Source organism: Salvia splendens, chromosome 8 (genome assembly GCF_004379255.2).
Source record: "Salvia splendens isolate huo1 chromosome 8, SspV2, whole genome shotgun sequence".
NCBI lineage: Eukaryota > Viridiplantae > Streptophyta > Magnoliopsida > Lamiales > Lamiaceae > Salvia > Salvia splendens.
In genome coordinates, this window is record NC_056039.1 from 32,294,054 (window position 1) to 32,305,445 (window position 11,392).

The window sequence follows — 11,392 nt, forward strand, 5'->3', positions numbered from 1 at the left end:
TCGTCTTATTAAGTGTAAGCAATCTCGTCTCCCTGTGGATCGACACTCGAAATACTACTACGATACTGTATTCTTGCAGTAGTGTAGTATTATTAGAGTTTAAATAATTGAACTTGATAATCTTTATACTTTGTTTGAGAACTCTAAAATACCGCATCACTATACTTCTTTATCTTCCTCCTTAGTTCATGTTCTAGTAGTTATTTACCAGAAAAATTACCATTAATAATTATTTAGTTGGACAGCTAATCTTTTCAAATCCATAAAAATCTAACCTGCAAAAAGAAGCGGCAAAGAAGAATTCAATCAAATAAAAGACAGTTAATAACGTCCATCTATATTACGAAATCGAAAGAAATGAAGGTTATTCAGAATTTATAGCAATATTTCAATGCCCTAATTGCAGCCTTATGAAAAGCTGCCACCTTAAACAACAAGAACAAAATATAAACAAGATCTTTGCCAACATACACATCCAACATTTCCACTGCAAGTCAGATTTAACCTACAATTACATCAATCTCGAATATCAGTCCAAATAATGACAAACTCTACATGTTTTTTCAGTAGCTGTTAGGCCTTGGCTGAGCTAAAGCACTTTATTGCACAGGAGACGGACAACAAACGTTCAGCTTTTCTTTAGTTTAGCACCGTAAAAGACAAGTGTGGGGCCGTGGTTCTACCTGTGACGAGCAGCATCGATCCTAGAGTCGCCCACTCTCCATCAATACCAGTGCCAGGTTCATCTTGACACAACATATCATCAGAATTGTAGTTTGTTCCATGTATTAGTCATCCTTTTTTTGTTCTGCGGGGACAGAAGAGTTGGTGCCCCCTTCAACAGAAAGGTTCCCCTCAGTCGCTTGTGTGGATTGCGATTTATTGGCAGCAGAGTGTCTTGCATCATCAGGGGATTCTCCACTTTCAGTCTTGGTGGCATCTGCAGGCTCATCGGTGGAGGCTGGGGAAGCAGCCGGTTTGTCGGGTTGATCCACTAATTCCACCTGCAGTTCACCATTGGGTAAAGATGGGAGTTGGTCTGCATCAGATGAGTTGGCGGTATTTGAGAGCGGAGGGTTTTCAAAGGAATCGGAACTCTCCCTCCACTTGACCCACTCGGTTGGTTTGTCAGATGAACTTGTCTCACTTTCTCCGGGACCATCCAACAATTCAGTAGGCATGTCATCAGCAGCATGTGATTTCTGTTCAGAAGGTTCAGATACGGCAGTATCTGCCAAGTCCTCATCTTCCTCGACAACGACATTATCAGCTCCTCCAACATCATCATGACCTTCAGTGTTGGGGGATGAAGAAGCAACAGGAGCAGTGTCACGCTCACCAGCGGTTCTCCCATCTTCAAATGCAAACCAATTGGAGTTTGTAAACAGAGATCCACTGCAAACAAGATAAAAAATCAACTTGAGCTCTTACTAGTTTGCTAAAGAAAATATTTAAATTAATATCCGATGAATATTCAGATATATTCCTTTAATGGAGACAAAAACGTGACCATCAACTTTCATCAATCTTTGAACTCGTGGAAGAAAATTCAACTGTGCAAGTTCAACTACTTACTTGTCCTGGTTATCGCCCAACCTAAGTGAAGAAATAACAACTTCAGCTGATTCATCGTCAAAGTAAACATCCTGAAAAAGTTATTTTAGGAACATAATTCAATAAAGATTAAATTTGATGATGTTGATATGATAAAATAAAAGGACAGAAATATGATTACTGATGGTTGTGCATAAGAACTTGGCACAGATATAAGTCAAAGATAGAGAGAGAAGAATATAGCAGAAACTAAATTCTCAAGGTATTCAATGCCGATAAATTTCTTTATATGACACCCAATGAGGACCCATCTACGAGTCACTAAATAGGACTAATAATCAAGACATAATTCACAGTCATATGAATACCTCATCATCCCGCTCGATAGAACCCTGAGCCTGCAAAAAAACAAACAAATAAACTATTAAGCCAATGGTACATTTTAGCCTTTTAGAGCATCTATTTTACTTCTAATCTTCCGGAGAGAACCAATGATAAAACAGAACAGTAGCAGATAAATAACTAAAACAAACCTCCTCAATGCCATCATTACTGTAGATTCCATATTGGAAGGCCTGGCTCAAATTATTCGCCAAGGCTGCAACATCATAATCTCTATCTTGGTAATCATCTTCATCACTATCTCTATTCCGATCATGAAGTGCAGTGGGCCTCCTGCATAACCAGAAACAATGCCGCATCCATTACATGAGTTTGAGATTTAGCTAACTCGACTATGCAATTTCAAAATGCTGTAGTCCAAGGGAATAATGCTGAAACAAGACGACCATATTCAAAGAACAAGAGTCAACATGGGCATAGATGCAACTATGAGCAAAGCCACTTAGGGTAGTACCAATGCAATAACTCAGTTTCTCATGCATAGTCCATTTAGCAAATAACTATATCCCTCCATGCAAAGATGAAGAGACCCAAATTATTAACACTAACCCGCACGCCCACTGGTGGACATTCTCCACAGCGTTTCGCTTAACCAGGACATTTGTTTGCCAATCAACCCAATCACTACTCTCCTGCCAATGAAACGGTAACAAATAACTTTCTAAAAAAATGTATCAGAAACTCAACAACATTGGTGCCAAGCAAGATTCAAAATATACTGAAAGATTGCCATTAAAAGTCTCCCTACAAGGGCCCACACAAGGATACAAACAAAGCTACTTGTTAAGATATATAGGTACCAGAAAAAAAAAAGGTCATAGAAAGAAAGAACAAAGGCCATTTAAAAGTTACGAAAGCATAACAGTACATCTTGGAGATAAGTTTAAGCCAACAGACAACTATGCCGCCTTCCAGTTGAAGATAGCCATTAGCCAGGAGACGGGTGTTTGAAAGCAGCTGTGAAAACTAACAGAAAAATGCAATAATAGACAATCAATAAAGATTGGACAAACCTGCAGAAATGTCTGCATGTCACTGTTGCTATTCCCCAATTGGACAAGTTTATTAGCAATTCGGGTTAGGTGACCAATATTCCCTATCCTGGGTGGTTCTCTTCCCTCCGCAGATACAGTAGGCTGCAAATACATTGATAAAGTTCAATTTTAAGGATGATTTTATTCTTTACCCCATATATAGAAGCCCAAACAATAAAAAAAAGGCAAGGGAGCAAATGATAGACACCCTACAAGTTTTAACTGAGTATCAAATAAATTACATTGCTCGTATCAACAGTTAAAGTGAAGTTTTTTTCTGCTTCGAGAATCCTCCCAACGAGATTACAATCTTGAAGCAGATGATCCACAAACTGAGGGTTCTTACTCTCGAGGCAAGATTGTACAATGAGTTCCACGTGATGATGCAAGAAATTATTGTATGGATACCTAAATATAGAGTGATTAGATTTCTCAATTCTCAATAAAAGTTATTAGCAGATGGAAATAGGTAAATAACGTACTCGAAAAACAATTCCAGAATACGCTTCACAGCACCCAGCCGGATCAATTCCGTTTCTGCAACTTCATTGCTAACAGAGACCAAGACTGAAATGAACTCTATAATCTACAAGATTCATCATTGTTCAAAATGAGATTTTGGTTCAGCAGCATTGATTAATTATCTTATTAAGACATAATGTAATATGACAGAGATACAAGAACAAATTAATATAGAGATGCAGCCAAGTAAAGTATATCCAGAATGCACATGAGATTTGCAGTTATTTATTTATTAGACACAGAAATTATCAAAGAATCAACATCTGACACCAAACACTCCTTGAACAACAAAAGATGTACCTTCAAACGACACTTTCCTAGAGGGGGTTGCAATTTGCCATAAGTAGTTAACAAGATATGATCCTCTGTTGAAATATCCAAAAGCTTGAGCAAATCACCTGCCAAACAAACCAGTAGAGTTATCAAGCCAATCCCTGATAAACATTTGATAGCGACTAATACCACGCTTTTCAAAGAATCTACCCAGATAAGCGTATTTGAATGGAGACAATAAACAAATGAGCCACGCATTTTTATTGTAACTTAGTAATGAATCCATAATGTTCTACAGAAAGAAAAGACTGAAATGGAAGCTTTCACTTGTTAGTACAACCAATGAAATCTGAGAACTAACCTAGTCCATCTAGCATGCATCTGACAGTCTCAGGGCTAGCAGCAGTTTCTGATCCATGTGCCATTTGACGGGTATACATGTAATATGTTCCCGAAGTTAGCCTCTTGGGATCTAGCAATGATATACAGACGGACAGCAAGTTAACCAAAACAGATTTTGGCCGCGAGTCCTCCAGTGCGTGTCGGAACAGTCTTTCGATGAAACTGTGTTAACAATCGGTTCCAACCAAGATAAGAAAAAAATGTGACGTGGGAAACCAAGAACCAAAACAGGTATAGACAAATGGACCTCGGGCTGGAGATTTTTGAAGCTAGTCCGGACGGAGCATATCGACTGATTGCACAAAGTGTTTCTGCAGCATTAGCATGTACTTCAGGGCAGTCCTGCAAATATAAAATAGCACACAAATCAATACCTCCGTGAAACAAATCAGTCGTATTTATGGGTAATTTGGCATTAAATATAGGCATTGAAAGGTTTTATACGTCAAAGTGCATTCACTTAACACCCCAACCCTACAATCTGAAAACAAAACAAAACTGAACTAAACTAGAAAAAAATGTAAAATGGAGTAAAATTTAACCAAACATGAAAGTACACATTAATTAACATATACAAACTGCAAGTAAATCTGTGACTGAATAACTTTTGCTGCACAATAATGAAGGATAATATGTAAAAGAGTCATTGCACACACTCCAAATTAACCAGACCCTAGGGTAAAGAAGACAATGCTGCCAAGTCAGGTTATACATGCTTACTACAACTTACAGATGAACCATATTTGTCAACAATCATTTCCAGCACATTCATATCTTCCAACCACTGCATAGAGTCCGCGCAGTTGGTATAAATATGTTCATCAGCGCCAATTAGACGAATTAAAACCTGTTCAGCAAGAAACGTATTAGTATTTTAAACAAGTACACCTGGTAAGCCTTGGTGAGGATGGGGTTTTTGAGGAAAGGATTGTATAACAGCATACCTCCATTATAGATGTAATTCCAATTAGATCAACTAGCCTTTTAATGATATCCTGATGAGCCTATAAAAACATGAAAGAAGCTCCTTGGTAAATGCAATTCGGTAGTGTAGGGCAGTAAGTAGGACAATGAAAGAAGAAATTAAATTCCTACATACTTAGATTAAACAATTTAGACAAAAGAGTAAAGAATTCTACATCTATTTAGAACAATATCTAAGAAATGGAATTATAGAAATCATGAATATAAACCCTGGAATGACTGAAACAAGTTAGTGTGCTGAAACAGGGAAAGAAGTTGTGCATTTAGGAATTAAGTTCTCTAAAAACATGAAAATAGAACATGCTCCTTCTTTGTTTGGAAAGATATGTGCAGCTACTTCTCAGTTTGGGAGGACGCAACAATGCAACATAAGAGAGAACATGTAAACAGACTGTAAAATAGAGAATTATTTCCATCTCCATTAATATGCAGAATGTTGAAACATTAACAAAAGGCTTAAATTATGTGTCTTTACGTTCATATAAACTATATTTGTCTTTCAGATGATAAACAAAATGAGTACTGCTTTATCAGCACACAAAAATAGCAGATTCATAAATACAATTGAACTCACTCGTATGTAATTTGTTAAAGGAGTTGTCTTCCGCAGCAAGAGGCACACAACAACCTGGAATATCAAAGATCAAGGCATCAAACAAACCAGCAAGAAAATTCAAATAACCAAAACAACAATAAGCAACAAAATTGGTCATTGATTCATTTGTTGATAAACCGTACCTTGCTGAAATAACCAGCCAACAAAGTGCTATGGGGACGCTCGGGTTCCAGGAAAGAAAACAGCATGTCCATTAACTGTGAACCAAAATAAGGAGGTAACTAGTGTAGTTTGATTTAAAAAATGCCTAAATTTGAGAGAGACGAAACGAGATGCCCGGAAAAGGAAGAAAGAAGAAAAGACAGCATTGCAAATTCCAACCTCCACATCCTCTATCAAGGCCTTAAGAATTATATCGACCTCACAAGTGAAAATCTCACAAGCAACGAAAGGTAACCTGTTGAGAGAAAGAACAAAAAATACAGAAATCATATTTATTTGAATGCAATGCACTGTACAATTTTTATTGAGATGATTTTGGTATGAAGATGATTGGAAACAAAATACACGAACATCTATGATGTGTGCTTACTGGAAAGTTCGTTCTTTTCCGGCACCTACTGGAGGCTCTTCCACGATGTATTGAACTAGTTGTTTTACGTTAGCTCTTTCCCGCAAACTGCAAGAAAGCCTGGATATTAGCTGAAAGTACGCCATCAAAGAAAAGGGTGTTATATCCTATTATTACCAAAAAATTATGACTGGATTTTAGCAATAAAATATACTCCCCATGATTGCAGCAGAGAAAGAAAACAGTTCACTATTAGAGATCAATCAACAACCCATGAACAATCAGTTACTACACAAACTACTTCGCTGAGAATCAAATCAACTATAATGTTCTCCCACTCTCGTCTTAATCAAACCAATATAACAGATTCTTTTTTCCTTATAGCATGAGTTGGTGAGCATTTGTACCCATTACTGTGTAAAACATTACACAAGAATACTCTTAAGTGATGCTGTACTATACTATACTATATATAGAACAAACATATGATATGCTCAATTATCACAACAATGGTCAATACAATGATTAGAAAACACAAAAGAATGTTAAAACTTAAAATACAGAGAAAACAGACTATCACAACAAATTGGATATCACAAATTGGGGCAAGTGAAATTGGATCTCACAAATTAATGAGGCGGCCATTGAGAGCTTTGCATTCCTGGATGATTTCATCCTCATCCAATAGCTCCTCCAGAGTAAAATCATCTTTATCCAATATGGTCTCCACCTGATATTAACACGGTAAGAAAGCAATAAACACTGCATACTCAATCATCCCACAGAGTAATGCGTACTTAAATCGGGTTAGCATGACATCATAAAACAAATACCATCACCAAACTCCGCAATAAATTTATAAAACTATACCAATATAAAATGAAGGTTTGCAGTCGAAGTCAGAGAAGGGTAAATAAAAGATAAATGTCTTCCCAGATCATCCTTCCATCAATAAGGATAAAAAACATATTCTGCATAACATGTAGGAAGCATCCAGCTTCCCAATTCTGGAGCTGGAAAATACAAAACATCATCCCTCTTGTGCCTAACCAGTCAATTTGAGGCACCTTGCAGCTCTCGGTTCTACGGTTATGTTCAAAAGAAAGACTAAAAATCTCACGCAACTCACTCTGTCGTCCTGATTTCCTACTTCCAGCTTTGTGTGCCTTGTAGTTATTTTTTCTCAAGCAAATAAGGTATAAATCTCACTAACATGGAATCTCCTGCCTAGCCTATTCAAAATAGAGAATCCATCGTACGAATACCCCCCCCCCCGGAAGGACTTTAGGAACCTGACAACAAGAAAGTCCGCATCGATCTGTACAACCTACACAGTGCAACCACGTGTGACGCTCTACTAGGCCAATGTTAAATCTCCAATCAAGAGAGCTCCGCCACTGCACATGGCTAACATATACTCCTAAATCATGCAAAACTCCACTGGTAGAGTCTCCCCAATGAAAGAAGCCCCATTTCTACCCAACAAATCTCAACAGCAATCTAGAAAACGAAACCCAACGTCCAGGAAACAGCATGCCAACAAGATTGGATCCAACAAACATAAGAAACTATCGAATAAAAAAGATCGCGGGCACTCACTGGGGATGCAGTGGAGAGACCAGCCATGCGCCAGAACATGTTGAGTTCCCGAAGTGCGGCGATCGAATTGCAGAATTGTGCTCAGATCTGTCCACTCAAAAACCCTAGCTCATATACCCCGCTAAAACTCCGTATCACAATCTCTGATTCAATAAAATCCCTGAAATTTCAACCCAAATTAATCACAACTCGCAAACCTTTTGGATGATCCAAGACACAAGCACCCGTGGATTCTTGTGTTGGATCCAATTTCACAGCAATATTTCACTCAACAGATAATGAGATGAATATGTGAAACTATATTACCTGCGGATGTGTGAGGGAGAAATTTTGAGATTTTTTCGGAATTTACAGAAAAAAATATCAATAAACCGGAAATAAATATCCGTTATTCAATTAATCATAGTTTTGAATCTTTTGATTTATGTACGTGTTTTTAATTACCACATGTGTATTTTTTTGACTTGTTCTGTGTATATGGCAAGAAAAAGACTTATGTAAATCATCTCAAGTATTATGATATTATCAGTATAACCTAAAATTGGTATCTGACTTTTCTTTATTTTATTTGGAAGTAATAATTGTTTGATAAGCTCGATTTTCTAGGTTTAATTTCCTCGTTAATAATAGCGAGTGTGTGTTAATAATTTGGTGGCCTGATGTCATAAGAAAATTAGTTTATACCTAGATTATTAGTTAATGAGGTCATAAACTCATTATATGCCAATTTAAGAGTGGTGAAGGAATAATTGTTTTATAAGAACTCAAATTAATGGGGATTGGTTTATGTCTCTTTCGCAATAACTTGTAGGTCAATCATGGGATAATGATGATTTGAAATATGAAATTTTAAATTTGTGGTTTTGATTTGTGTCTGTCGTTAAAAAATTGTGAAAAAGATCTTATTTGCGCTTTGTATATGTCACATTTGACCTTGGATCTAGATTTTGACCACTTAGAGAGAAGTGTGAAAGGAGAGGGAACGATGATAAAAGAGGATGAAACGTCAGAGCATCCACATCCAACGAGCACGGATGTGGATGCTCTAACATTTCATCCTCTTGCCAACGAGCACGAATGTGGGCACAGTCTCACTTTTATTCCCTATTCTTAAGCAAGAGCACAACACTCGCATCCGTGCTCATCCGCAAAGACAAGCTCAATGATCACACCATTCTATTATTCAATTTAAATAAAAACATTTTCACAAAATTAAAATACATTAAAAATACTCGGAATAATATTACAAATTATAAAAAATATAAAAATTACATAATTAAAATACTAAAAATTAAAAATTACATAATTAAAATACTAAAAATTAAAAATTACATAATTTAAATCCTAAAAATTAAAAATTACATAATTAAACACCTAAAAAATATAAATTACCCCCTTGAATGACTATTCATCCGGCTCTACCCCCAATGTTCTTTGGAGACCCCGTATTATCGTCACATGCGATCGAAGTTGCTCGGGGGTCATATTTGACCTATCGGCCAAATTGAGTTGGGCCAAAATCCCCCACAACGAGTTGGTGGGGGGTTGAGGTGGCACATAGGGAGCGGGGACGGATGGAGTCGCGGTGCGACGGCGGTTGGCCACAGCCTTCTTCCTTCCTTGCGGCCGGCGTTGGGAACCGCTCGGGCCGGCATCGGGGCTACCCAAGTTAGCTCCGGCAAGTTGGCTAGCCACATCTTCGGAGCCGGCGTCGGATAGGGATACCGACCTCGACAGTTTGGAGAAGGAGCTAGAGGAGGATGTTACGTCTCCCCTATACCTCGGATGCGACCACATCTCCCGCCAAATATTGAGGTACTTGAACGGCTTGTAGTCCATGGATTGGTAGGTCGCAAAGGCGGAACTGATGATGTCAAGCTCGCTCTGGTCGCTCCCCGCCGACCGCTCTTCCTGGAGGTAATACCCCTTGAACTTTTGGATTTCTTCGTTGGCTCTGTATATGTCATTGCGCACCATACTCTCGTTGCACTCGATTATTCCAGCCGGCCGGTTTTGATTGTACCGGCGACAGATGCGCCACCAATAATGGTCACCGGATTGGTTCGTGCCAACCTTCGGATCTTCGGAGATTGACAAGAACGCTTTGAACAATTGTTCCATCTCCCCCGGAGTGTACGGGGTGCGGACACCGCGAGTAGGAAGAGGAGGAGTTTGAGAGGGGCCACTCCCTCCCGCTCTAGGCACAGATGGCTCGGGTGTCCACCCATATTGCCCTTCGGGGGCATCTTGGTCTTCGACCGGGTAAGGCCGGTAGCCACCCGGAACTTGCGAACCTTGGGTTTGAGAAGGGGCCGAATATTCCGTTTCCGGACTAGGAAATGGTTGTGAACCGAACCAATCAGGGTTCCAACCGTGGGAGCCGGAGGGGTGATCGCCGTGGCCAGACATTGTTTTGTTGTAAGAGTGAAAGAAAGATTGAGAATTGAGAATGGAAATGAGAGGATTTAGATGAGAATTGTGTAGTGTGGTGTGAATTTTTAAGTATAGAAGTGGGGGGTAGTGTGTATTTTTTGGGAAAAAAATTAAAAAATAACTTAAAAGTGGTAGAAAACGGATATAATTTTTTGGGAAGTGAGAAAATATTTTTTTTAATTTTTTTTTAATTAAAATATGTTTTTTTAAAAAAAATTAAATTGCCAACGGCTATGCCGTTGGCCAATGGGAGGCTGCCACGTATGCTGCTCGCTGGCACGGACGTGCTCGATGCATCGAGTAGCGCCGCGCCAGCGGCAAGAGCGCAGCGGCGGACAGCGGTGCCGTGCCGCTGGCACGGACAGACGGACGCCGTCCTGCTCACCGCTGCGAATGCTCTAGTGCTTAAGGCAACAAGTACAAGGGGATGGAATGGTACTGAGGGTGAGGAGGAACAAGGCGGAGATGGTGGGCTTATTTTTCAGATTTGTGGCGTGATAGATGATGGGTGACGGAAAGGATGGAAGAGAACTAGGATTGCGCGCATTGTGAGAATACATAAGTGAATTGAAATTTAGGGAAATAAAAATGACTAATAAAGAATATCACATGTATACCATAGGTATTTGTGCTAATATCAAGAATTATTCATTTTTATTCTAATATAAGTAATTCGTAGTATTATTTTTATGATCATTCCATTATTTACTGCACACTATGATAATAGGGGATGGATCCTCTGCTGTGTTGCCGACGGGGGTGTTGTGCATCAAACGACAGCGTTCCATCAACTTGTATGCATTAATCAACAAATTTGTCACATGTACATGACATTCTCCCAGTTATGCAGAAAACATTTGTATCAAGTTTGTACTTTTCTTTTCTTTATGTTCTTTATTTTTCTTCCACCACCTATTTCCTTTAGAATTGTTATTATTTTAATTTAGAAACTAGATTATGCTTTCATTGTGATATATTCGATGCTCTATGTTCGGAAAAGTTAAATAGAAACAAAAACATTTTATATACCTTAATTTATTTTTAAAATGAAATGGAGTAGTA

At 38.5% G+C, this 11,392-nt stretch overlaps 1 protein-coding gene across 1 annotated transcript; it reads right to left on the minus strand.

Annotated features, from left to right (window-relative positions):
- Positions 1-321: 321 nt before the first annotated feature.
- LOC121744413 (serine/threonine-protein phosphatase 6 regulatory subunit 1-like) lies at positions 322-8,359 on the minus strand. Its single transcript, XM_042137935.1, has 20 exons — positions 8,204-8,359; positions 7,898-8,057; positions 6,925-7,028; positions 6,320-6,406; positions 6,109-6,184; positions 5,910-5,984; positions 5,746-5,799; positions 5,132-5,191; positions 4,918-5,034; positions 4,435-4,529; positions 4,147-4,349; positions 3,813-3,910; positions 3,473-3,576; positions 3,233-3,398; positions 2,970-3,092; positions 2,506-2,588; positions 2,088-2,229; positions 1,923-1,952; positions 1,576-1,646; positions 322-1,395 (listed from the first exon to the last, which is right to left on the minus strand). Exons 2-20 carry the CDS (start codon positions 7,934-7,936, stop codon positions 789-791), a joined length of 2,334 nt encoding a protein of 777 aa, XP_041993869.1. The 5' UTR covers positions 7,937-8,057; positions 8,204-8,359; the 3' UTR covers positions 322-788.
- Between the last annotated feature and the right edge of the window lie 3,033 nt (positions 8,360-11,392).